The sequence below is a fragment of the Pseudopipra pipra genome, chromosome 9 (genome assembly GCF_036250125.1).
Source record: "Pseudopipra pipra isolate bDixPip1 chromosome 9, bDixPip1.hap1, whole genome shotgun sequence".
NCBI classification, from domain to species: domain Eukaryota; kingdom Metazoa; phylum Chordata; class Aves; order Passeriformes; family Pipridae; genus Pseudopipra; species Pseudopipra pipra.
In genome coordinates this window covers 31,603,283-31,631,155 of record NC_087557.1, presented here as the reverse complement: position 1 = coordinate 31,631,155, position 27,873 = coordinate 31,603,283, and the positions used below count along the sequence as shown (strand labels likewise).

Sequence of the window (27,873 nt, the reverse complement as noted above, 5' to 3'; positions counted from 1 at the left end):
CTCTAATCCTGGTGTAATTGGCCTTTTGGAAGATGTCTAAGAAAATTCTGCCTTTCTCAGGGTCATAGGCAGGCAATTAGCTCAAGCTTAGATTCCTTCACTGAAAATACATAGCTGCTCTGCCCATTTTCTTCAGAATTGGGTGTAATGTAGTGATTGGACTACATAGAAAAATAGCAATGGAATAACATAGAGAAGAGAAGAAACTGGAGTTCTTCAAGAAGCTAAGGCAGAAAGCAGCAGTTTCTCCTGCTTAGTTCAGTACATTGAGTTACTGCTTGAGATGAAGTAGTAGCCAATGTAAACTGCAGAGGATATTTGTGTGGTTTTCACATGGCACCCTTCAGGAAGCAGAAGTAGATGTAATGATATTCTTGGTTGGCATTCTGCTGCATGGGCAGTGGGGTTAGAAGGGCAAAACATCATATTTCTCTGTTTCTCCAGTTCTTCCCCAGTAAATGGGTGATCTCAGTCATGTCATTTGCTCTAGGTGTTTAGCAGGGTATAGTTACTGTTGGGTTTCCCGTAATATGTTGGGCAGTTCTTGCCTGAATTTTAGTTATGGAAGAATAAAAACACATTGAAAAATATATTTAAATAAGCGAAGTGAAAAATGTAATATACTAAGTGGGAGAACAGTACTATGCACATAGAGTTATTTTCAAGGCAGGAGGTGACTGCAGGCCCAGAAGTCCATGGCTGAGGCAGGATCCAGATGCCACTAGGGGCTGCTGCTGCTTTAAGGTGAGCTTGGGGGTGCCTTACTGGGACACTTACATGCATTTGCTTTACTTGGGCCTTCCTTTCTTCAGACTAGTTTTCTTCATAGAAGTAACTTTTAGGATAATAATGCCTTGAAGAGCAACATCTTTTGTTTGTGTCTATGGAGTGATTAGCAAATAATAAACATTTTGTAGTAATTCTTTGCTTTAGCTTTTGTAACCCATCTTATGGAAATGTATTTAAGTGCTTCCATGGGAAAAGCAACTGTGCTAGAAGGGTGTATGCAGTTGAGTCCTGAGCTGGCCTCAGGCCTGGAAGTCGGGGATATAGATTCAGTCCTGTCTCTGTAAAGAAGTAAAACAGTTTTTGGATGACTCTATATACAGTGATTGGGAAGCTTTTAAATCTGAAGCTGCTGCTAATAGTGGTATGACTGCCACAGATGGTGACAGTGTAGTACTTCATGGTGTCGGAAACAACTGCGGGATCTTACTCAGAGACTTTCTGTTGAAGAACAGAAAGGGAGGCTTCTTGCAGGAATGTAGTACAGGTGTGTCACTTCTAATACTTGTATATTTGAGGTAATAGAGCAAATGCCCTACCTAAGGAACAAGAAATACAGACTACCAGTGACTGATTACCATACAGCTATTGTTAGCTACCTATGCATGATATTGAAAAGATGAGTTGTTACCTTAAACTGTGGTGTCTCATTTCACAAAAATCTTTAAATATAACATTGCTGCTTTTTCAGTCTGTGATGGGAGTGCTTTTACCATAAATATTAGTCTGATTAGGTATGAGAACTTACTTTCCAGGATCATATTAGAACTGATAATTTTTTTTACCTCTCTTCCCCAATGGTTAAGGATAATACAACGTAGCTTTTGCAGTATAGACTGTACAGCAAAGAAACTAATAAATGAAAATTTTTCTTAAGAAAACTTTTTCTCCCTACAAAACAACCTTCTTCCTAATTTGGAGAACTTCTTCCACCAGATTCTGCAGACTTGTAGCAGGATAAAAATATTCCTATGTGTATCAAAAAAAATCATATCCTAGCTTTTTTTTCAGGGCTCATTCTGTGTACACTTCAACCAGGTCAAGGTAACTGATGTATTTAGGTAATGTCAATGCAAACATTATTCTTGAAAGGAAAATTGAAGTATATGCAGGGTAATGGCTTTGCTGTATATATTGAATTAGCAGCTTCATTATTACTTGTGCAGCTTTTTTTTTTTTTTTTTTTAATTTGCAGTTATCACAAAGCTTTTGCATGTGAAGGCTTTTGCAAGACATCTTGGTTTTAGATTTTTCCCTTCCACTGCCCCCGTCTGATTTGCCATAGAAGTAGATGACAAGGTACTAAAGGTTGACGTAGTTGGATAGAAAAACTGATCTGAAAAGAAGTGTTGAAATTAACAGATGATTTATTTATTGCTTTCAGACAATAAATCTGATCTCTAAATCTCTAATGTTCACTATGCCCTGCAAAGTTACATTGTAATAAAAAAATAAAATTCCACGATATATATTTTGTTGTATTTTTCATACTGACACAATGTTCATGTTCCCTTATTCAAGTGTGGAGTCAAATGGAATGCATAACAGGTAACTTTGTTTTAAAGAAATGTTTAACAATAAAAAATTAATTACCACTGTATGAATGCACTTGCCCCTTTTGTAATGAAAAGCTTGTCACCTGTGGCATAAAACATGCTTGTTCCCTTGAACATTATGGATTGATAGTTGTGAAAAAGGAGACATTTCTTGCTAGTGTCTACCCTTCACCCCTCTAATGTAGGCTTCTGCAGTGAGCTGGGTGGCAGTTCCCAAAACAGAGGTCGCATAACCCAAGGTGGATTTACATCCCACATGGAATCTGTTTGAAAAAGTCAAGACTTGTGGAACTGACAACCTGGGAACAGCAGTTGCTAATGGGAGACTGTAGAAACTACTACAATAGAAAATAAGCGTTCATTTCTGGTTGTTTAAGTGATGTTTGCCACAAAGCTTGCTCTCGTAGTTAACCTTAAAACCACAGGTAAAGTAGGAGTAGAAATAAAGTGTCTGATTACCCAGTATGTCGTAGATGTTGAGTTTGAATTGGATTCATGGGTTTTGTATGACTTAAAGCCCACAGTTTATTGTGTTGCCTGAATTTATTCACCCAGAAACATCCTCCAACTCAGAAGTCTGTGCATTTTTCTTGCCTTTTTTGTTGATCCAGATGCCACCAAGCTCAATTTGGGAGATGTGTAACTTATTTGGGGGATTGACCAGACTCATTCTTCCCTTTCTGTGATTATCAATCTATTACCATACTCAAAAAGGCCAAGTGTGTTTTGTGCACCTCTGCTTGCCTCTGTGGCCCTGACGTTTCTAGAACTGAACACTTCTGTGAATGTGCTCCTGGGCTGTCACTGTAAATTGATGATGAAGCTGGCTGCCAGCCTACATCAATTCAGGTACTTCGGCTGCATTTTGTGTTTAACTCCTTAGGAAATGCAAAGTTCTAACTGACCTGCACTCCCACTTCCCCTGCTTCTCTGGGAAGAGTCTCTGTGGCTTTTAACTGTTCAGATTTGGCTGTCATTTACCTTGAAAGATAAAATATTTACTGATGGCTTATGAAATCTTTGTTCATTTAAAAAATATTCCTGGTCAGTGTGACCAGAGCTGAAAGGACATACTGGTCCTCTCATTTATTTAAATGAATATATGCATTCCATATGTTGGGGTTTTCAGTAGAATGTTAAATGTGCTTTGGTGCACAGAGGAATAGCAAGGGACTATCTGTCCTCGTCTCCTGTCCAGGGGGGTGTCTGTAAACCAATGCTGAGGGAAGAGGAAGAACACTGTTAATGTGTTCTGTGATACTGACTCTGTTAATTGGGCTGCTATCATCTAGATATCAGTTTGGGTCACATGCCAGGTCAGCATAACCTGGGCAAAATCAAGCTAATCTGTGGCAGACCAAATGCAAGCACACAGCTGTGACTCAACCTAGGAATTAAGTAATGTGTTTATTGTAAATTCATTGTAAATGACCTAGTAAAACTTACTAGGATAAGTAGAAGCTTTTAAACAGTTCTGCAAAGGGCTTATGAGATAATCAGTGAGATGCCAAGGTATGACTTGACTTCCATTATTCCGTCTGAAGAGAAAGTATGATTGCAAAATGAAAGTGTTTACATAAACTGATAAAAAACTTGAGAATTCAGCAGAACACAGCCACGTGTTCCTGAGCTTTCTTCCATAAAAGTCTCACCATGTCTGGCAGAGCCTCATTCGCCTTCACTATGAGGGGAATCATATTTTTACTAGTGCTCACCCTTGTAGGTAAGGCTACATATCTCTTCTTCACCTTTCTTTCCCAAAATTTCCTTCAGTTCTGTGGCAGTGTTGGATCTAGATTAAACATTACTTATCTGCTTTTCCATCTCTTTTTACAGGTAGCCAGAAGTTTGACTTTGGTAAGTAAATTTCCTTCTATAACCTTTTCTCCGTAACTTTGCAGTTATTTCTATTTATTAGAACATGCTTGCAAGTGTTGTGAAAATGGCTATTATTTCCCACAGACCCTGGATTCAGTAGTAGGAAGAGCTACTTGTACAGTTATGAAGGCTGGGTGTTGAATGGGCTTCAAGAAAAGAATTTAGCCAAAGCTGGCGTACGCCTGAGCAGCAAAGTAGAGATCAGTGGGCTATCAGAAAACACTTACCTCCTCAAGGTACTGCATCTTCTTTCAAATGTGCCATGCAACATTAAACTAAAATCACAGTTGTAATTGTACCTGGCTAATCTGGGGTGTAGGAAAGCAGCAGAAAACACAAGCGGAGACTTACCACTGTAGATGTCAGAGAATGATCTGCAAGCTACGATTTCAGAAGTGAGGAGACACTGGTGTCAGTTGTGGAAGTTGCTTGTAGCAGGTGTTCCTCGAGACTTTGCATCAGAAATACAGCTGGCAGGGATTCTGTTAGAAAATGGCTGTTTCTAACTCAAGACATTTAAGCCTGCTCAGAGTTTAAGATTTGATTCTAGCCTCAGCACACATTTCCAGCTCCTGTGGGAAGCCAGGACTTGGGTGTATAAAATCATTGTCATGAAGGTAACTGATAAACATAGACTTAAAACGTGGTAAGAGCTAAAGATAAAAAGTGTTATAAGAGTAAAAAATGAAAGCAATCAAAAAGGAGTATATAACAATGTTTAGTGTCTGAATAGTGCAGTAAAAGATCTGGACATGTGAAATCATGCCTTGCTGACATCAGCAGTGATAGGACCTGATTCATTCAAAATAGGTATGTTTCAGAAGAATACTTTTGTCTGTTTAATTCAGTCAAAAATCAGAGCTTCTTTTTCAGGCATTGAATTCAGTGACAGAGCTCTCACTGGTTAGAGTTGAGCTGTAGATCTCTCAAAATTATGGGCTAGGTATTGTATTACACACTACAGTCTTCATCCTGAAATTTTTATGTGTGTGCACTAGACTGTGCTCTGAGGCACCTGAACTGGCAGTAACTTTGCCAAAGTTACTGAAATTGCTTCTTATTTACGTTCTATCTCAGTGTGTATAAATATATTGTTCATTATTAAAATATTTGGGTTGATTTAAGCAATTCACAAATATGAATCAAATATAGTGACTCGTTTGGTAAAAGAAAAACTGTATGGGGATATGATGTAAACTTTTTAAATGCTAAATTTTACCTAAAGCAGAATATTTATTTTAAGGCTGAAAAAAGGGAGGTTTTTATTTCAATTTTTTTAAATTACATTTTTAATCATCCTTTTTCCCCATAAAGTTAATGCAAGTAAAATGTTTCAATGTCCCTGAAAGACAATAGCAATATGTTAACTGCTTCTGTAAGATAAAATAGCACTGCTCAGCCCCCAGGTTTTGCACTGGTTTTACAATAGTTTAAGCAAGAGACAAAAGAATAAACTTCTGTATGACTATCTAAGCCTATATTTGGAAGGAAAAAGAATCTAACTAGTGGTTATGTTGATTTCTTCCCATTTATTTGCATATTTAGTATCAAAGTAATTTTATTCTCCTAAGTGTCTTTTCTGAATTTCCTCCCAGATCCGCCCTCCACAATTTGAGGAATACAATGGCATCTGGCCCAGAGACTCGTTCACTCGATCTTCCAAAATCACCCAGATGGTTTCCTCATGCTTTACCCAGCCCTTCAAGTTTGAATACAATAGTGGACGGGTTGGAAACATTTATGGCCCAGAAGACTGTCCCAATACTTGCATTAACATAGTGAGAGGAATACTGAACATGATACAGATAACCATTAAAAAGTCACAGAATGTGTATGAATTGCAAGAGGTTTGTTTTTTTCCATTCTAGAACTACTTTAATGAAAGGTTGTGTTCTCTTTAATTATTCTTCCTTTGAGTTTTTGTTTATTTGCAGCTACTTTCGAATGTTCATAGTAAGAAAAAGATGATTTTCATTCATATAGAGGAAAATGTGTGCATATGCGTTGAACAAATTAACTGTGCTGAATTTTTTCTAAGACATCTCTCTTTAAGTCTTAACATGCAACCCTTTGGAGAAAAGAGAATTATTAGCTGTGAATTTATTTGTTATATGGCTTCCCTGATACAACTACTTGACCCATTTTATTTGTTAATTGTTGATATTAATTAATTGATTACTTTTTAATTTTAAACTCCATCCCCTGACTGAGTATTGTTCACGTGCCAATATTTTAGTTCAATAGGAATAATTTTGTGTAATGGCAACAGCTTTCAAAACATAACTAAGACTGTTCAGTAGGTACTAACCCTCATATTATGCATTTAGAATCTTCATTCAGTAAAACTTCTTCTCACACAGTGAAACTCTGATATAATTGGGAAGTCTCATTATCTGTGTTCATCTGCCAGGCTGGAATTGGAGGTGTTTGCCATACAAGGTACATCATCCAGGAAGACAGGAAGAACAGCCGGGTCTCTGTTACCAAAACCGTAGACCAAAATAACTGCCAGGAAAAAGTGGTGAAGAGTGTTGGAATGGCTTACATCTATCCTTGTCCTGTTGACATGATGGTATGTATGTGAAAAGATCTTCCTAGTTACAAGCACGACCATTCTGTACCCATTCACTCTTTGTTCTCTGTCCTCCCACAGAAAGAAAGGCTCGTAAAAGGGACTGCAGCTTTCTCCTACAAGCTGAAGCAGTCAGACAGTGGTACCCTGATCACAGAGGTGGTGTCTCAGCAGGTGTATCAGTTCTCACCACTCAGTGAACCTACTGGTGTTGCTGTCATGGAAGCAAGGTAGGTGGAACACTGGCTTATTTCACAGAGTGAGAATAATTATAGGTTCTATCACTCCCTTTCTCTCCCAATTGAAGTGAAATGAGAATTGAGCTCCATAGGAGTTGGATAGAGGTCTGAGTACTCACTCTTGGGGTTTCCACAGTCCTTAAAGTTCAGCAAACCATTCTTTATTTGTACTCTGGTCAAGCTGGCACTACAACTACATGGGAGAAAAGGAGAAAAGCTGTTTTTCTTGCTTATACCATAAGAATGCAACTTTACTGTTCTGCTTGTCTTGAAAAAGGGGTAATTGATAGTGTCAGGAGGAAGATGGTGCACACAGAAATAAGATCATTCATTACACTGTGTCAGTAGCTCTCACTCAGAAGATGGAAATTTCGCTTCTCCTTGGAAACAATTTCATTGTAGATAACTCTAATACCATTTTGTTTCAGATGGAAGGCTTTACTTTCACTGTGATAAGAAAAATTACTAAGAAGTAAAACTGATACCATCACAGTATCACTGAAGCAACAAATAGCCAAGGTAGATGGATGAAAAGAGCTAATGCCTTTCTCCCATGACACTTGTCTCTCGACAGACAACAACTCACCTTGCTTGAAGTGAGAAGTGAACGGGGCAGCTCCCCAGACCTTTCCATGCAGAGCTATGGAGGCCTGCGTTACCAGTTCCCAGCAGAATTGCCACAGATGCCATTGCAGCTAATCAAGATGAAAAACCCTGAGCAACGGGTAGAGTATTTTTAGGCCTTCAAACTGATTTCCTAATAATAAAAAACCCCAAAATAATAATTATCATAAATTCTAAATAATGTAATTATGTAAGCCCTCTCTCTTGTGTTTTGTAACAGATAGTTGAAATACTGCAACACATAGTCCTGAATAACCAACAAGATTTCCATGATGATCTTCCATACCGATTCCTGGAACTTGTCCAGCTCTGCCGGATAGCAAGTGCTAACGTGCTGGAGTCCACCTGGAGACAATGTTCAGATAAACCCCGCTATAGGTACTTCATTGTATCAACTTGTAAGAAACTTTTCTGGCTTTGGAGAATTGAGAGTGAAAATCAAGGAATTTTTTTTGCCTCTACTTGCAGGCGATGGCTGCTGAGTGCAGTTTCTGCAACAGGCACCACAGAAGCACTCAAATTCATTAAGAGCAGAATCCGCAATGATGACCTTAACCACCTTCAGGCTCTTCTAAGTGTTTCCTTTGCTCTCCATTTAACCAAAGCTGATGAACACACTGTTCCAATAGCAGCAGTGAGTAGATCTACGTGAATCCTTCCTGTCTGATAACAAAAGGAATGATAATTGATGACATCCTTTGATTATTAAGCACATTAGAGACTGGATTCTCCTCTGATATACACTAATTTTGTGCAAATGTTGACCTGTGAGTTTCTTTTGGCATTACATTTATGAGAGGAGAGTTCAGTCCTCTGTCTTCATTTCCCCGCATTAATATAAAGCCCATTTTGGTTTGCTGGGATCACATGGCATGCCTTCTACAGACAAAACTTTGTCCACTTCAATCTCCTACTTCTGAAACAAATGGTCATTTGTGTGTTATGTCACTTGGACAGCTCTTTTAATTGTGAACTGTCCCTACAAACTGGAAAGTGCTGCAAGTGAAAGTATTTGTGCAAGCATCAAATATGTTGACACTAGAATGAATCATTTATTCTGAACAGGATTTTTGCTGTCTCTAGTCTATATTCTCCTTCTTGATGAGGAAAAGAGGATATGAGAATGCATTATTAACACAACTGAGTTGCACATTTCTCTAAGGATATTCCATTTTTACAGTGATGTGTATCCATAGTCTTTGTGTTTTGAGTGTCATGTTCAGTTGAGGGACAATGTAAGCTTATATATACATATATATTGAAACTAGCAGGGAATTAAGCTCCAAAGTGAAGCTTCCAAACAAAATGTCTACAAGCTACTTTAATTTGTTTGGATGCAACAATAATTATTCTGAAATTGATCCCCTCAGATCTGATGAGTTTCCTGCTCTGAAAGCTTTGTGAAGCACTGTATTAAATAACAATTTTTTTTTTTCCTCATAGGATTTAGTGACCAGTTCTCGAATCCAGAAAAGTCCCCTACTTCAACAAGTTGCTAGCTTGGCATACAGTTCTGTGGTCAATAGATACTGTTCTCAGACCTCAGCTTGTCCTAAAGAAGCTCTCCAGGTGGGTGGCTTTTTTTCAGGTTTTTTTTTTAATAGCTTAGTAATGCTTATTTTATTACCTTAATTCTATTAAGATACAGTATCAAAATGGCAATTGGACATGCACATACACATTTTGTAAGTCTCCTTCAGAACCAAGGCAATTAATTGTTTTATTAATGTAGATACTGCTTCAGCGTTGAAAACAAAATTTTCACATTGCAAGGGTAAAATCCTGAGAGAAGCCACCACTGAGTGATTTTATTAAAACCAGTTGCTTTATTGTGATAGGGTTTTCAGTGGGTAAGGGGAACACTGTGGAAAATCTGTACATTAGGAAGAGAAGATTGAACTATGCTTTGTCTATAGCCCATCCACGACCTGGCAGATGAAGCGATCAGCAGGGGCCGTGAAGACAAAATGAAATTAGCTCTGAAGTGCATTGGCAACATGGGAGATCCAACCAGCATGAAGCGCATCCTGAAGTTCCTTCCCATATTTTCATCCAGTGCTCCTGAGATCCCCATCCACATTCAGATTGATGCCATAATGGCCTTGAGAAAAATAGCTTGGAAAGACTCCAAAACTGTAAGTAGGATCTAGTAGCTTTTCTTTACTTAGTGAATTAGACAATATATACTGTAAGGGTAATGAATTTAATGGTATCATGTATGTGGATTCAGCATGTTTAAAATAAAAAAAAGATTATTTTTAAGAAAAATATTTTACAATTTTATATTCAGCTGATATTTTCTGCTAAGGTGTAATGATTATTAGTCAGTAGGAAGTTTCCAGAAGGATATTAGTAGTATTGCTTTCATCATCTGTCATAACCAATTAAGTCCTGTGCTAGTTATATTTAGCCACCTAAAAGTCAGCCATATAATTTAAACTGCCTCTGTAGTAAGGAGGAAAGAGAGAGAGACTTTCTGTTAAACTCCTAGACAAAATATCAGCATTGCTCTGCCTCTTTTAGACCCCTTCCTTAAGGTTGGATGAGTCACTACTGACCCCCTACTGAAGTTGCTTTCACAGTAAGTGTAGGCAAGACTCCTGCCTTTCAGATGGTTTAGGTTTAAGACCTCTATGAGAAACAATTCACTCAGACTGTCTTTGGCAAACTGATGAAGCTCCTCTTTTAAAACTGGTCTAAAACAGTGAAGCATGCTCACTTATTCAGTGGAGTTACTCCAAAGAATGAATCTATCTTATTATCTACAGTTGTTTCTTCCAAAGTTATTCACTAATCTTTGAAGGGCAGTAATGCACAATGCAATGCTGATGTCTTTTTGACTGTGGTGAGTTGGCTCAATACATTGATAGATGGACATTTATTTCAGATTCAGTGCCAGGTCTTCTCCATGATGCTGTTCCACCATGGCCCCTTCAGTTGTCTGAATAAAATGATGTGGAACCATGCAGTAAAAAAGATCAGGAAACCTTTCTGCAGGGATAATGACACCCTGTCCCACATTTCTTGTGGCTTAGGTGTGGACTGAGTTTGCAAAATTGTCTCAATTATTTGGTAATTCCAGACACTGTTTTCTCTCTGCAGGTGCAGGGATATCTCATCCAGATCCTTGCAGATCAGTCGCTTCCCCCTGAGGTGCGCATGATGGCTTGTGCCGTTATCTTTGAGACAAGACCTGCCCTTCCTTTGATAACAACAATAGCCAATGTGGTGATGAAGGAGAGCAATTTGCAAGTGGCAAGTTTCGTGTATGCCCACATGAAGGCTTTGGCAAAAAGCAGGTTGCCGTACACGTACAACATGTGAGTAGAGACAGGAGCAAAGCAGGTGATCTTCTGCAAATGAGTTCTGTTACATTCTTTTTGGTGAGCACTGCATGTGCTGATAACTGAAGACAGTTTATATGCTGATGGGGTGCAGCTTGTTTCTGGATATTATTACCTTTCTCATTTTGTTTAGATCTTCAGCTTGCAATATCGCCCTTAAGATGCTGGCCCCCAGATTGGACAGGCTGAGCTATCGGTATAGCAAGGTGATACGTGTTGGTGCTTACTTCGGTGAGTAAAAGTGTTTCAGGGACCAGGAAACTTTCACTTCAGAAATCCATTCTTAAGAGATATTAAATCCTTTGGAGAAATAAGGCATTCTCCATTTCAATGAGAAATTAAATTAAATATGAGGGTCACATGTTTAAAAGTGCATGTGTAGCCATATAATAATTTCTGACTAAACAAGATTTATGTAATGATATATCTTACATATCATTACATAGTGTATGATATATCAGGGGAAAAATCTGCAGAAATATGATCTTGAATGACAAGCAGAATGGTTAGAAAGAAGACGTGTCTCTTGTTTACTTCTACCGTAGATAACTATAAAGTTGGTGCTGCTGGAGACATCTTTATTATGAACAGCCCAGGAACAATGTTCCCATCAGCAATAATTTCCAAGCTGATGGCATATTCTGCAGGGTCAGTGGCTGATTTGGCGGAGGTAAATATTTGCCTAAATCAATGATAAAACAAAATTAAAACTGATGACAAAGTGTCACCTCTGTAAGTATGTTTCAGACTGCTCCTTCTCATGCTGTTTTGGTAGGCTGGTGTCCGCGTGGAAGGCCTCACAGATGTCATCATGAAACGAAATATCCCATTTGCTGAATATCCCACATACAAAAAGATAAAGGAGATTGGAAAAGCTGTAGGTATTTTCACTAATGCAAAGTGTGGGTTATATAAGGGGGTATTTAGTGAAGCTTCTTGTACTAGTGAGGCTGTCTCAGAAGATTACTCTCCTAGCAGTCAGCTCAAGTATTTCTGTGAAGGGGAGATATGCAATGGGTCGGCAGGGGACATCTGCCATGGCTGCAATAGCTTCTGCCAGTTCTTTCTCAGGCTCTGCCTCCTCCCCACCTCACAGATGGCTGCAGAAGGAGCACGGGAGGCGAGGGAAGTGGCAGGCATTGCAGCATGGTGTGTCACATGCCTGGCAGGCTTCCTACTCCCTCCCTTCATCTATCTAACCTAGTTTACAGGAATATACCTTTGTCTTGAAGAGAAAAGATTTTTTTTTTTTTTGCTGTTTTTTTCCAACTAGGTTTAGTGGTATTAATGGTCCAGAGCCTCTGTATAAGTTATTGCATTGGAATACCAAACACTAGACTGGAGCCTATTCATGGGCATCTCAATGGCAGGAGAAAGTCTGAATTAGTGCCACCATGCTATTTATGATCAAAAATTTTTCAATGGAAAATGGCAGCTTGGCCAGTGATGGGTCTGGTCACCTTGCTGAATTACCATTTGTAAAGCGTTGCATTAAGAAACTTTGCTTGTTTCTTTATCTGTTCCTCAGCTGTTGGGATGGAAGGAGCTGCCAACAGAAACCCCCTTGATATCAGCCTACTTGAAACTCTTTGGCCAAGAGCTGGCCTACATCAGCATCAATAAGGAAGTCCTACAACAGGCTGTGAAGGTACCAGACACCCTTACTTCTCTTTGCAATATTTGACACCATTGTACTTTCATATCCTAACCTTGGATGTCTGTTTTATTGCAGACTGTGCTAGAACCTGCTGACAGGAACACAGTGCTGAAGAGACTCATTAGCCAAATCCACAGTGGCATTGCAGGACAATGGACACAACCAGTGTGGCTGGGAGAGCTGCGATACATCGTGTCTACCTGCACCGGTCTGCCACTGGAGTACGGGTCATACACGGCTGCTCTGGCCCGGGCAGCAGTCAGCAGTGAGTTGGGCAGTGGGAGATCAGCTGTGTGTGTGGTGGGAGCAGGTGCTGCACTGCGGGGTCAGGCTGCCCCCTCGGGAGGGGACCCTGACAGACTGGAGCGGATGGCCCAACAGAAGTGTGATGAAATTCGACAAAGGCAATGCAAAGTCCTTCACACCTGGGATGGAGTAACTCTTGCAAGTGTATAGGCTGGGCATCACCCAGACAGAAAGCAGCTTTGCAGAAAAGGGCCAGGAAGGCCAGCACAAGCTGGTACAGTAAACCAGCAGTGTGCTCTTGTGGTGATGAAGGCCAACTGCATCACTGGCTGCAGAAGCAAGAGTAAAGCTAGCATGACAATGATTTGCACATTTGAGACTGCATCTGGAGTACAATGTCCAGTTTTGTGTCCACAGTACAAGAAAAATGTTCACACTTGATGTGAGGAAAGATTAGAGAGCAAGAGTTGTTTAGCCTGGTTGCCCTTCATCCACTCTGTCTTCTGACTCCCCACATTTCCAAAATTTTATTGTTATAGTAATTATCAGACTTTTGATTTGGGTCAGTTCTTCATTTTTTTAGTATATTTTTATTTCCATTTTCAATACATTGCATCAGAACCTTTGTCTACATAATGATCTTTCTGTATATTTTCAGTATTTTTCAGACTCATGAAAGATCTCATTTACCCCAAAGTCTGTCTTGTTTACCAGTCTTATTTGTTGTACTAGCAAAAATATTACCTTGTACTGAAAACTGTCATTTGCTTACGTTCAAATCCATTCTTTCGCTTTTACCATGTTTAAATGTACTCTTGCATTTGCAGTTGATGGAAAGATAACCCCCCCTTTAACTGGAGATTTTAGACCTTCACAGTTGCTTGAATCCACTGTGCAGATTCGATCCGACATAAACCCAAGGTATGGGAGGTTTCTAAGACTTTACATATGAAGGAGGCTTTAGGAGAAGGCAGAGTCACACGTGTAAAAAGAGCACCTTTCTTGCATCTAACTGCTTCACTCTTGTTTCAGCTTGTATGTACAGACAGTTGCAACAATGGGTGTCAACACAGAATACTTCCAACATGCTGTTGAAATTCAAGGCAAGGTCCTGACAAGAGTGCCAATGAAGTTTGACACCAAGATAGATGTGAAACTGAAAAATATTAAGATTGAAACAGATCCATGTCATGAGGAAACTGAGATAGTGGTTGGAAGGTATGGTAGCTTTACTTCAGAATACTTCATATTGCTGAAACCTGATGAAGTTCACCAATCACTAACCTCCTACAGGGGTTTCTAGATAGGCAGAGTGACTCTTCAATGTGTAGCGGAACCTTTGGTATGAAGTGCAAGGAAGAAAAATAGGGGAGCTAAAAATCAAAAGACACCTAAAATATTTAACAGCTTAATTTTTACTTTAATTTGTTTATTATTTTGTGTTCTTACTATTTTTCCATTATTTTATTGTCCTTTAAGGATTTTAATTTTTATGTTTGAATGATTTTTTTTTTTAATTTCCAAAAAGTTAAAATTTAAATTTATCCAGATTTTGAAAGCTTCATGTGATATAAGGAAATTACATTTGTCATGAACTCTTACTTGTTTTCAATAATATTTATATTTATTAATTCATGTATAATCCCTATGTTCAAATGACAGATCTCTGTGCTGTCTTGTAATACTGACAGGGACGTATTTAATTTAACCCAAAGACAAGAGGTCAAAATAATTCACCATTTTTTGCACATATCTCAACAGACATAAGGCTTTTGCTGTATCAAGAAATATAGGAGAACTAGGTGTTGAAAAGAGAACTTCAATTCTCCCAGGGGATGCTTCATTAAATATTGTGGAAGAACCTTTCAAACCATCAGAGAGAGCTTCCAGTGAAGGTTTCACAAAGGTAACCTATTGCTTTTTGCTTATATGGTAATATTTACCCTCTCTGTAATGCGTGTCTGTAGTTTTATTCTCACCTATGACATACTCTCGGTGGTATTCACACACTCATCTCTAATGCAGCAAGAAGCCGACAGCATGGCAAGGAAACATGCTGATAGCTCTCAAGAGGATCTTCGCCATGTCACAGGAAGAAAAACCCATAAACGAGACATTTGTGTCAAAATGCATCACCTTGGTTGTCAGCTCTGCTTTTCCAGAAGGTCACGAGATGCCAGCTTCCTAAAAAATACATATTTGCACAGATTAATTGGAGAACACGAAGCTAAAATAGTCTTGATCCCAGGTAAAATGCTGAGCATGAGCCTTGTCATCTTAGGTTTTTCAGAGCTATTTGAAGCAGTATAACCTTCTAATGCGTGCAATTGGTGTGTAGTTGAAACAGATGCTGATATTGACAAAATTCAGCTGGAGATTCAAGCAGGATCCAGAGTGGCTTCCAAAATAATTCAAGAGGTAAACTCAGAGTCTAAGGAAGAAGATGAACCATCTCTATATAAGGACATTCAAGCTAAACTGAAGAAAATTCTAGGCATTGAAAATGTGTTCAAGGCAAGTGACTTTGAAAATTAGAGTGGGGAACATTTTCCCCTAAATGAAGCCAAGAATTTGAAGTTCAGTGTGGAAAGATGGCATGGGAAAGAAAGGGTGAGGCTAGTTTGAAAGGTGCCAGTGCTAGGCCTGTCAGTCAGTGCTACCTCTGGAGGGATTGATTCCTTGGGGTGCAGCCAGCTAAGTCTTCTGTGCTGAGCTAGATTTCAGCTTGGCAGAGTGGATCAAAGGGAGTTCTGCAGATTCTTCAGTGAGTGAGGCAGGGAGGTGGTTGTTCCTTGAAAGGCTGATGTGAGAAGCTTGTCTGACACCCTCAGAGGTTTTACTTTGTAAATACAGAACCAGCTGTATCTTCTCTCTTACACTTCTCTATGAACTGTTTTTGCAGGTTGCAAATAAAACACGACACCAGAAGAAGCGACCTTCAAAGAAAGAAAACATTGTGCTAAGAGAGCTTGGGACAGACCCCGATGCAAAACGTCCCTTCAGCTCATCTTCTGCCTCCTCAGCTGCCTCCTCTTCCTCATCATCTGCTGTTTCTCCTGATCATAAAAAGGCTGTGGATGAAGATGAGAATGATCAAGAAAAGCAAGATACAAGCAGCAAGAGCAGCAGTAGTGGCAGAATTAGCAAGAGCAGCAGCAAGAGCAGCAGCAGCAGCAGCAAGAGCAGCAGCAGCAGCAGCAAGAGCAGCAGCAAGAGCAGCAGCAGCAGCAGCAAGAGCAGCAGCAGCAGCAGCAAGAGCAGCAGTAGCAGCAGTAGCAGTAGCAGCAGCAGTAGCAGTAGGAGCAGCAAGAGCAGCAGTAGCAGCAGGAGCAGCAAGAGCAGCAGTAGCAGCAGGAGCAGTAGCAGCAGGAGCAGTAGCAGCAGCAGTAGCAGTAGGAGCAGCAAGAGCAGCAGTAGCAGTAGGAGCAGCAAGAGCAGCAGTAGCAGTAGGAGCAGCAAGAGCAGCAGTAGCAGTAGGAGCAGCAAGAGCAGCAGTAGCAGCAGCAAGAGCAGCAGTAGCAGTAGCAGCAGCAGTAGCAGCAGTCATCATAGCCATGGGCATCACTCAAGGCATCTGAATGGCAGCAGTAGCAGCAGCGAGTCATTGAGCCGCTATAGCCATGGGCATCATTCAGGACATTGGGATGGCGACAGCAGCAGCACATATTCCAAAATATGGGTAACTTTGTGTTTCTGAATCACATTCCTGATGGTGGTTGGTTTTGTGTGACAAATCAGGAAATTATGAATTGACACAGTAAATTTTAGCAATATAAAATTGCAAAATTTGTTCTGCAAACACATCTGCAATCATTGGCTCAGATGACTACTTCAAAGCATCTCAAAAGTTTCCAGAAGTTTGTTGAAACTTTTGTTGTAGGCAAGGAACTATTTTTTTAACAGTTTATTGTCCATATATTCATCTTGAATTATGTGCTTGTGGCTAAACCTACAGACCTATGTATGAAGGATTAATAGTATTATTTAATTTCCAGTGCTCAAATTTCAATATAATTGCAGAATTTCTTTTCATTTGAAATTTTTAATCTTCTTGTTTTTATCATTTTCAAAGGAAGTTCATGAGATTTACCAGTACCGCTTTAAATCAGCACATAGACAAGAGGTGAGTTTTTCTTTCCTCAGTAAAAGAATTGTGGAAACTGTCATGAGTCAAATGGAGAACTTTAAAGGCAACTTATTATCTTTGTTGAGGAAAATTACAGTACTGATAACATTAGAGCCATGGTGGTTCTTCTGATATGCGTAAAGATGGAGAGCTATGTGCCTCACTGTGTTGTGCACGACACCATTTGTGGCTCTGCAAAGGAGATGAAAAGCCTCTACCAAAGCAATATGAGGGACTGGAGCTGCCCACTTTGGAGGAACAAAGATCCTACCATCAAAAGATCAGATCATTTGACTGGCTTTGATCGTTTGGTTTCTTGGGTTGGAATCACTGGTGATATACACCAGGATGATGATGTGGACAAACACAGGAGGATACCTTATTTTATTTTGGTTTAGCAGATTTTTACTGCAGCATGAACCTGCCAGGAGCAGTGTGCTTGATATTAGTGCTCCTCAAAAAGTAAAATTTCAACTGTGTGTGTCCATTCAGATGATCCTTTCCATCCAGTTGTCAGCTCCATTCAATGTGTCCTCCAGTTGATAAGACCCTTGCAGGAGTTCTGGTCTTTCATATTGAATTGAGAGGCTGGTTTCCTTTGACTTGCTTTGGTCTATTATTTTTTCATACAGGGAATTCTCATCTAAACACACTCCTTATTTGTTTCTTCTGAGGCGTCATATATTCGGGCAAACAATATTTTGCAGAGCTAAATCACATGTACTAAGCAGGACAAAGCCTGCTGCAAGTCATCTAGCTGCTCAGGGTTGGAACACAAATTTACCAACACCAAGTGCCATGACAGTTCAACACTGCCTAGTGCATTTCTTCAAGCATGCTTTTGAGTTAAGCATGTTGTGTTTTTTTCTTACAGTTCCCAAAAACAGAACTCCCAACTGACCGACTTAGCAGCTCGTACTCTTCTACCAGATCCAGTCGTGCCTCATCTAGACCTGCTTCCCGGGTTAGTTGCATCATTTTTAGGGGTTTTTGATAGCTTGGAAGAATGGCATGTGGCCACACACTTGCAGTAATTCTATATCTAAGTTAATGGGAAGGGAGAAATGCCAACCTCTCAAGTCTCAAGTATCAGTCAAGAGTGAGACACGCCCCATAATCCCCACACACACGTTCCTCTGCAGTGAGGATCCTTCTTGCTCATGTTGCGACCCTTCCCTCATGGGAATCCCACCCGACAGATGCCTGCAGAGACTCATCTTGCGAGCTCTGCAACCAGGAGGGAGGTTGAGGTGCTGCAATGCCAGTGTAAGGACATTGGTGGTGGCAGCTGAGGCTCAGAGTAGTCTCACCAAAGGCGTGCTCCAGAGGGGACGTCTGCGCTCCTCACCACCACCCAGTCGGATGTGTACAGGCTTGCTAATAATGGAGTGAAGCTATCAAAGGTCATAGCGCGTTTAAGGCCCTGCTCCAAGGGAGGAGGTTCTTCATGTTGAAGGCAATATCCTGGATTACATTCTGTGCTGGGTTGCTGTGCAAACACAAAACCTGCCTACCCTACAGAATTCACAGCTGAAATGTGAGGTGAAAGCCAACAGACCACCCAGACAGATAAACAGGAGGAGTGCAGCTGGGGGATGTTATTACTGTGACAGAGTGATGCATAAAACTGACAGTTGATGCTGTTCAAATTGAACCACTTTTATTCACAGGCTGGTTATTAACAATGAAGCCCAAATCATATAGTCATTACTGTATTTTAATCCCATGAGTATTTCCATGGTATCAGCTGTAGCTGAGGAAACGGCACAAATTTTGGATCATATAAACACAGTGGTAAAGTCCATCTGTGCATGCAGAGGCACGTGCACATTAAAGACATATGCATGAGATTTTGTAGGCATGTATATATGCGTGGTACATATGATGGTATATATTTGTGGTTCAGTTATTTATTTTTCATTTATCCATCTCAATCTTGCATCTAAAATGTTCCACATGATAACTCTTTTATAGTTATATTCTTTGCATACTTTCTCCCCCTTCTTCTTAGCCTAAGTTTTTGGGAGATGTTAAAACACCAGTATTAGCTGTTTTTCTTCATGGCATCCATAACGATAAGAAGACAGGAGGCCTCCAGCTCGTGATATATGCTGTTATTGACTCCATCAGGCCCCAGATGCAGGTATTTGTGTCAAACCTCACAGATTCAAGCAAGTGGAAGCTCTGTGCTGATGCTTCAGTCCTCAATGCTCACAAGGCAGTGGTAAGACTCAAAAATAGTTATATACAGCTGTATGCATCACAGGAAAACCATGGTCCATGCATTAAAAAATGGATCATTTATCTCTCTCCATTACAGGCTTACTTGAAATGGGGAGAGAATTGCCAGGACTACAAGATTTCGACTGAGCTGGTGACTGGGCGGTTTGCTGCCCACCCTGCTGTACAAGTGAAACTTGAGTGGCCTAAAGTTCCTTCCAGTGTGAGATCCATAGCTGAATGGTGAGGCTTTAGTCTTTAGTGACACTCATTCACTGTATTGGTCAACTGGGAAAAATCAGCATCCACACATGAGGTTCTAGTAGCTAAAATACTGGCTAATATTTTAGTCTCAGATCTGTCCAAGTACTGCCTTTGGACATAAAAGCTGAGTGGCATTACTTCCTATTTTAATGTACAGTAATTCTTTATACTGGATGTAAATACTGAAAACTGAGGAACAGATCCTTCCTTTCACTGAACAGTAAAGCAGAGAGTGGGTGTGAGCCTAACAAGTGATCCTGAAGACTATTATGCTACTTACACAGAGGTGTGAGACAACCTGGTTGGGATGTGTGCAGCTTTTTACTTCTCCATTTCACCAAGTCTTTCTGATTTGAACTTTTGAAGGTTTTACAAGTTCATCCCTGGGGCTGCACTTATGCTGGGGTTCTCTGAAAAAACAGACAAGAATCCTTCTCGACAAGCCAGAGTGATCGTGGCTCTAACTTCTCCAAGGACGTGTGATGTTGTTATCAAGCTTCCTGATGTAATTATGAAATATTTTTGTCACTCTCCTATTTATTCCTAGTAGAAAAGTGTAAGTGTTGCACTTTAATTACAGTGGGTCAATTCTGAGAAAAAAAAATTAAGTAAGCATCACTTTGGGTGCAAATGATGAAAACAACTTTTATTTATTTTCAACCTTTTGATAGTACATAGAAGGATATTCATATGGTGCTTCTGTTCACAGAGAGAGACATGTGTACTCATAATTACATGAGTTTCCATCTGTAGTAGCCCATAAGTGTTCACTTCCTCACCTTTGAAAGGGAGTAATTAATTTTCTCCCAAATAATACCTGAATGATTTCTCTCACACCATGAGAGAAAACTAAGTAAAAGCAAAAACCTCATGGGCAATGAGACAGATGAGTGGTGTTCACATAAAGTCTTTGCAACCAAAGTAGAAGAAATAGAAATCAAATTCCAAACAGGAGAAAAATCTTAGCTGTTGGTTGGCACAGTGTATTTTGAATGTGCTTTTGGATTCCTTTTCAGATTATCCTCTATGAAAAAGCCATGAGGCTTCCCCTGTCACTTCCTGTAGGTCCGAGGATACCAGCCTCAGAGCTGCAGCCTCCCATCTGGAATGTCTTTGCTGAAGCTCCCTCTGCAGTGCTCCAGAATTTGAAAGGTTGGGCTCAGAAGCATGACAACCTCAGTGTCACAATTTACTTGAGCATCTTCTGAATTTTTGCTGGCATTATTTATCTCCAATTAATTAGGAAATGTTCTGTAAGAAAGTGAGGATGGTTCAACTGGGAGAAAATATTGTGCATAGTACAGAAATCATCAGCATTTCAAGGATCAAGATACCAATTCTTTGAATTGATAACATTTAAAGTTTCTGGCAATTATTTTTTATTAGATAGAGGAGTATATTTTCCATGCCTTTTTAAGAATTTATGGGTGCTTAGTAGCCAAAAGCCCCTGTAAACTGTACAAAAATATCACATAGTGGAAAAAATATAAAGCTAAAATAACATGGCACTAAAAATAAAACATGACTTAATGGCTTTCTCTAATGGAAAAGCAAATACTCACTGGCATTTTTTTTACCAGCTCAGTGCTCAGTTTCCTACAACCAGATCACAACCTTTAATGAAGTTCAGTTTAACTACACGATGCCAGCAAACTGCTACCACATCTTGGCTCAGGATTGCAGCTCTGACCTTAAGTTCCTGGTGATGATGAGGAATGCTGAAGAAGCTGTGAATCTAAAAGCAATCAACATCAAGATTGGCATTCAGTAAGTAACTCCTGCCAGATGCTGGGAGCATGAGTGACCACATTTAACAAGAGAGGAGCTTCGATCTGAGCTTCACTGCAACAGTTAGCAGCCCACGGGATTTCAGTGTTCACCTTATTTTCTTTCCATGCACGTTGAATGCGATGCTGATGCTGTTATCCCTCATCATAGGTGACAAGAATACCCTGATGTAATTTAAGTGGTTGAAATAAGCTTATGCTGTGATCAGTGATATTTAGTGAGCAGGAAAATGCCAGTGCCACTGCATGTGTGTGAATGGGGCACAAACAGGGTATGAACACTCTTCTCCTTAACAGTGACATTGATATGCGTCCTGCAAACGGACGGGTGAAGCTGCTGGTAGATGGAGTTGAAAGCCCCATGACAAATGTTTCATACACATCTGCTGGTAAGTGATGCAGCATATCTTGTTTAATTTTCCCATATGTTTTAGGAGAAAGAAAGAAAGAGAGTCTATGAAACAGATTTTATCAGTTTTTTATCAGTTTGTATTTACTGTTTCCCTGGTTTTAAGGTTAATATTTAAGAACATGTATTTTACTCACTTGCATAGGAAGATTGATTAGGGTGTGAAGCTCTTGATGTGGCCGAAGTAAGGAAGATATAACTAACATGAAGATCCCTGCTTTTTGTACATCACTGTAGCTCCTACTGAAGTTCCAAATTTGGAAAGTGTTTTGGTTATGGTGTAAATCTGGCTTGGTTAAAACTTTTTGAAGAAGAGCTTTTCTAAAATTCACCACATGTGACTTGTACACCAGTGTTTTTTCCCAATTTGATTTGTAGGTATAAATTTGGCTTGCATTCTGAAATTTGCTATGAATAGATATGAAGAACTAGTAAAACCTGCTTGATTCTCTCAGAGCCAGGATAGTTTTCCTGTGAAAGGTACGGGAAGACCCTGTTGCATCCTGTGCTGTGCAGTCAGGAGCTATATTCAGTGTGGGTATTCCCTGCCTGCAGAGCTGTAGTATATGGGTCAGGCTAAATCTTGCTGAAATTGGGTTAACGTGCGCCACTGCTGAGCTCTGTCCTATTTGTTATATACTTGGAAAGTGATAATTGTGCTAGAAATGGCTCCAGTGACAGTCTTGGTGTTCTTTGTATTTCCATACTCCACTATAGTGCACTCAGGGTCTTGTTTATCTGCACAACTACACAGATGCTATAGACAGCTCTGAAATAATTTCTAGATATAAATATGAATATGTTAATAACCCAAAGAAAAATGAATAAATCTTTGATCATTAAAATTGTCTTCCAACCCTTTACAAACACCTGTTTTCTATATATAAATATTTCTAGGGTGCTTTGTTGTGTGTTTTGTTTCTCAAATAGAACAACTGAGGAATTTTGAAGAAAAAAACATTTTAGAAACATGACAGTTGCTTTTTTTCTTTCTTAAAGAGGCTCGGTTTGGTCTGGTTTTGGTTTTGTTTTGCTTTGTTTTATTTTGTTTTCTTCTAGGTGCTTCTCTGTGGATCCACAGTGAAAATCAAGGGCTTGTACTTCTCGCCCCAGCCTATGGCATTGATAAATTGTACTTTGATGGATACACATTCAGGGTATCACTCTTCATAAGCTTGGGTGTTGAGAAATTTCCATAGGATTCCCTTAAATCTCATGAGTGCATGAGTGCAAGAGTGTACAGTGGCAAAGGCAACTCTGTGCAGGGCCCAAAAAACCCCAACAGGATGATGCTACAGGATTGCTCCTTGTTCCTCAGCGTGAGAAATGAGAATCCTTCACAAACAAAAATACCTTGTTCTTGCAGTACAGGGGGTGTTGGGAAGCGGGTCTGTGAGTATACATGTGCTGAGTCATCAGTGCCCTTGCAAGAAAAATGAGTTTTCCTCTCTTCTCCGCTGTTCTTACAACTGTATAATTCTTCAAAACAGCAGAAGTGCACCCATTCTTTTTAGATAAACGAACGCCTTAAAATCTGCACTAAAAATAATATGAAACAGGAATGTAAGAGATTGGTAAACCCTACTGTGTCTATCTCCTATACTATCAAAACATCCACCAGACAAAAACTTCAGCGTATTAAGAGTCTAGAGCATTAATAACGTTCTAGACTGGCACAGTATGTTTTAAAGACTGTAGCAATGATGCTGCACCCCCACAGGAGTTTGGAATATGACTGTCAGACTCTTTTGAATTCTTACCAAGGAGATTTTAAATGTTTGTTCATTAATTTATACTGGAAGGGACCTACATAGCAAAAATCTGCTCTGTAGGTATTACTTTTTTTTAACTTTAAGTGCTTTTGACTTTTTTTTCCACAAAGATTCAAGTTGCTTTATGGATGGCAGGGAAAATGTGTGGAATATGTGGAAAATATGATGCTGAATGTGAAGAGGAATTTCGGATGCCCAACGGATATGTAGCTAAAAATGCAGTGAGCTTTGGGCATTCTTGGATTTTGGAAGAAAAGCCTTGTAGAGGAGGTATGCAAGTTCTAATAAATTTAATATAATATTACTGCAGTTGTTTAGAAAATGCAGAATCTGTTCAGAAAATTTTAAATCTGTATACATTCTGGAAATAAAAAGCATACTAAAAAAATCATTATGAAGTTATACATTAAGTATTAAAATTACCTGCCAATTGAGAAAGGAGTAGGAAATCACAGGCTAAACAAGCCAAAATATGCAAGTTAGTTGAAACTAAATAACCAAGTGAAAACAAAATCTTTCGGTTTTTGAGTGTTTTAGTTTCAGTTTTGAAGTGTTTTAGAAGATGATCAGAAAAAAAAAAAAGCAAAAGGGTAAATTCACACAGAATGTTTTGATTTAAGCACAACAACATTTTGCAGACATCAATTTTCAGCAATTGATCCATCAAAAAATAGAATGGGGGTTAGTAGTTGTTACCATGGCTGGCCACCTGATTTTTGAACCAGTGCAACCTGTCAAGTAAAGCATTCAAGTACATGAGCAGTTCCAGGGACTTTTGAAACAACAAAGCTATATTTTAAGTGTTTCAGTAGGTTAGGATCTTATGGTGTGTGATGCTCTCAGCTGAGGTTATGATGCAACATCGTACCATAGTGCTCAAGGAGAACAGGAACATTGCATTTGTAGAGACTTGTCCTGGTGGAAAGGACTTCCTCAGTTCCTGGAAATGGCTTGTACATATTTAGCTGTGCATTAACTGTTACTCTTCTATATCTTTGTCACGAAAACTGGGCATCAAACTTGCTTTACATGGATATGGAGTCCACATGCATGTACACAATGCTATTCCCATGGTTGGTAATGACTACATACTGTGTTTCCATTTAATATACAGCAGAAAGTGCTGGAATTTTAGAGCATAAAAATTATAGTTAGGAATAACTTGTGATCTGTTTAGCTTCTCACTTGTAACTGTTTATCCTGGAATCCAAAATGAGGTCAATATTACTGGTTAGTAGCAATGACTTTTGCATTCTCTCTCCAGCAATTTTGTGTCTGAATCACAGTGGTAATAATGTAATTCTTTAGTGATTAATTTTATTTGTTCAGAAATCTCCCCTTTAGTTCTGCTGCTGAATATTCAACATTTTTAAACGTGGTTTGATGGCTATTCAGTAAGCCAGTTTACTTTGAAAAATGTTTATTAGAAAGTGCATCAGACTATGTTTCTACATCCTGATCTAGAAACAGACCGGTTGCATTTGAAATTAACTTTCCATGACTCCATATCTTATCAGCCAATTTGAAAGGTTTGTCAGCTGGTAAAGCTGCTTCATTTATGACCAAAACACAGTTTTCACAGAGGGAAGTTGTTTGCAAATTGTCAGTGTTGGCAGATGGGTCCTTCTGGGGAGATCTGGAGCTTCTGAGTGTAATCACATAACCTATCACCCGTGACTGTGTTCCAGTCTGCAAACTGCGACGCTCATTTGTGAAGCTTGAGAAGACAGTTCAACTCGCCGGTGTAGAGTCCAAGTGCTATTCCACAGAGCCAGTGCTGCGCTGTATGAAAGGATGCTCTGCCACCAAGACTACTCCAGTCAGTGTTGGCTTCCACTGTCTCCCTGCTGGTAAGTCAACAGAAATCCTACTGAATAGGAGATGAACAAAAGTGTAAATAGATTGTGACTTGAGTCAGTTATTCTACTTCAAAAATATGAATAATCTAACATACCCACAGGTAGGGATGGACTTACTGCCTTGTTGACTTTTTTTATTAGTATGTAAACATTCCTTCAGCAAGAGAGATTATTTTCTATTGTAAATTTAAAATCTAAATTACAACTTAAAATCTAAACTAAACTCCCCTCCATGGTGCTTGAAGCTCAGAAGATAAGGGCAGGATAACAGCACAGTCAACATTGTGATTCAGCTGAAAAACTGTGAGGACTGAGCCACATATGACCATGTGCAGCACCCTGAAACAGGGATACTTGCCTTGTATTTTTTATATATCACTGCCTTTGGATGTGATCCTATTTCACTGAGCTGATTTAGGCACTAAAAGGGCAGATGTGGACAGGATCCTTGTACACAGGTGCAGTGATATAGGAGGACATAGTTTTTATTGTATATCATAGTTCATAAGAGATTAGATAAGGTAGATATAGATTATATAGATCATAGAATTATGTCTGTTTTTTCTTAAAGACCCTAATACCCTTTCCTAAATGTATAATTAGAAAATTCTACATAGAAGTAGTAACTTTCAAGGTAGAATTCTCTGATTGATGAATATCTCTGTGTGACTTCAACAAATACAAATATGTAAGTCAGTGAGGAGCAGCCAAGCCTGCTGTAATTACTAATTAGTGCATGGTAAATGTGCATGGTACCTTGCAGAACTACTTCTGCTGTGTACTGTTTGCTTTTCATTTCTTGTTCCCTATCAGATTCAGCTACCAGCCTGACAGACAAACAGACGAAGTTTGACCAGAAGTCAGAGGATATGCAGGACACTGTTGATGCACACATAGCATGTTCTTGTGAGGATGAAGACTGCAGTGCGTGAAGCTGTACATTGCAGCATGGGAAAAAACAGAAATACTTTCATGTTTTTATTATACGGTGTAAAAAGCCTTGGCTAAAGGAATAATAGAGACACTAAATTGTTTGAGGATGTGTGGAATCTTCTCAAGTAATTTAAAGTATTAAACTTAATTATTGTAGAAACTGTTATGATTGCCCATAAATATCTGATTTCATAATAAATCCATGCATGGAAAAAATTATGAAGGCTTCCTTATTTCACTGGTCACGGAAAGAGGAGGTCTGCATAGGTTCTTCTCACCCCACATTTTGTAGACTTCTTGAGTTTGTGACCATCTTCTGTGTATCAGGCACATGTGTGTGTCAGGCCCCACTGAGAATCTGGGTTGTGTAGCTGTGGTACCAGGCTTCTGCTTGTTCCCCCAGTGCTTTTTTGCCTGGTGCTGGGATCCTGTGCATTCGGAGCAGGAACTGATCACCTCTGTGTGAGGCACTCCCTGCAGCAGCCGTGCAGCCGCGATGCTTTGCAATAGCTGCACGGTGGGCCAGTGCTGCTGCAGGGAGCAGCAGGGTCAGGGAATAAAGCCTGAATGTCATGCCCCTGGGCAAGGCTGGTCTGTGGGAGCCACAATCAAGTTATGTTTCTGGTGCAGAAGCTAGGGTGAATCAGGAGTCTTTGACCATGACAGGGTGGTGTTACCCAAGCACACCTCCTGCCAAAGAGTCTGAAGCAGAGTCAGACCTCTGCACTTTGGGTGAGATGCCCCAGCCACTGTGCCCAGCATGAGTCCTTGCTGAAGCCACCATCAGCAGGTGGGCTCTGCCTCCTGCCCACCTGCCACAGGTCTGTGTGGGCATGGTCAGGAACATGCTCGTCTGCCCTGAGCACTGGAACCCAAAGGATTCCAGCAGATCTGGAAGATGTTTTCTACTTGCCCCTAAGGCTGTGCTTGCAGGCTGAGTATGCACGCTGGGTGAATGTGTTTTTGAAAACACTTGGGAACATTCCATTAAAATTGTGGGTTTTTTGCTTTGTCTGGCAGCTTTGGTACATTCAATGGATGCGCATATATAAGTTTTATTGTTTGGATATGAGTTTTATAGTTTAGAAAGGTAAAGTTCTTAGTACCAAAAGAAGCATGTGTGAAAGGTCTAACTATACAGTTCTGCAGTTTAAATGCTGCCATGGTAACCTGTTCTGCAAAGTGATGGGGAGCCGGCAGCAGACAGGCTTTGGACCCTATCCAGCAGCAGCAGTAAGCGATGAGCTGGTGGTTTTGCTGCTTGCCTGGAAGTCACATGGAGCAGTGACGGGAAGCACAGACTTTTCAGGTAACCTGGGGCTGAATCCAGCAAAATTCAGGGGTTTATGTGGTCCCCAGAGCTGGGCTCCATGGGGGGCTGTGGCATGAGCTCCCAGCTCTAGTGGGGGCAGCCACAGGACACCTCTCTTTCCAACATGTCAAGGCTGGAGCACAGTTTGGGGGGGATTGTCATCTTCCAGCCTCTGCATTCAGGTGTGATGAGCCCAGCAGGAGACCCATGGGTGAGCATTGCCCAACCACAGTGGGCAGCCTGCAGGGGGATCTGGGCTATAGGTATCCACCTCAAGAGGGGCTGTGGG

The 27,873-nt window shown here is 40.0% G+C and overlaps 1 protein-coding gene across 1 annotated transcript; it reads left to right on the top strand.

Moving 5' to 3' along the window:
• Window positions 1-5: 5 nt before the first annotated feature.
• On the top strand, window positions 6-26,491 carry LOC135418500 (vitellogenin-2-like). Its single transcript, XM_064663937.1, has 35 exons — window positions 6-4,065; window positions 4,179-4,199; window positions 4,305-4,456; window positions 5,816-6,067; window positions 6,631-6,792; window positions 6,874-7,022; window positions 7,606-7,756; window positions 7,876-8,033; window positions 8,124-8,289; window positions 9,099-9,224; window positions 9,572-9,790; window positions 10,758-10,975; window positions 11,133-11,230; window positions 11,545-11,669; window positions 11,775-11,876; window positions 12,528-12,647; window positions 12,732-12,921; window positions 13,730-13,823; window positions 13,935-14,120; window positions 14,664-14,808; window positions 14,928-15,150; window positions 15,241-15,416; window positions 15,805-16,581; window positions 16,975-17,025; window positions 17,903-17,992; window positions 19,040-19,252; window positions 19,349-19,491; window positions 19,879-20,017; window positions 20,529-20,664; window positions 21,093-21,279; window positions 21,597-21,688; window positions 22,768-22,865; window positions 23,591-23,750; window positions 25,169-25,330; window positions 26,153-26,491. Exons 1-35 carry the CDS (start codon window positions 3,996-3,998, stop codon window positions 26,269-26,271), a joined length of 5,670 nt encoding a protein of 1,889 aa, XP_064520007.1. The 5' UTR covers window positions 6-3,995; the 3' UTR covers window positions 26,272-26,491.
• Window positions 26,492-27,873: the final 1,382 nt, after the last annotated feature.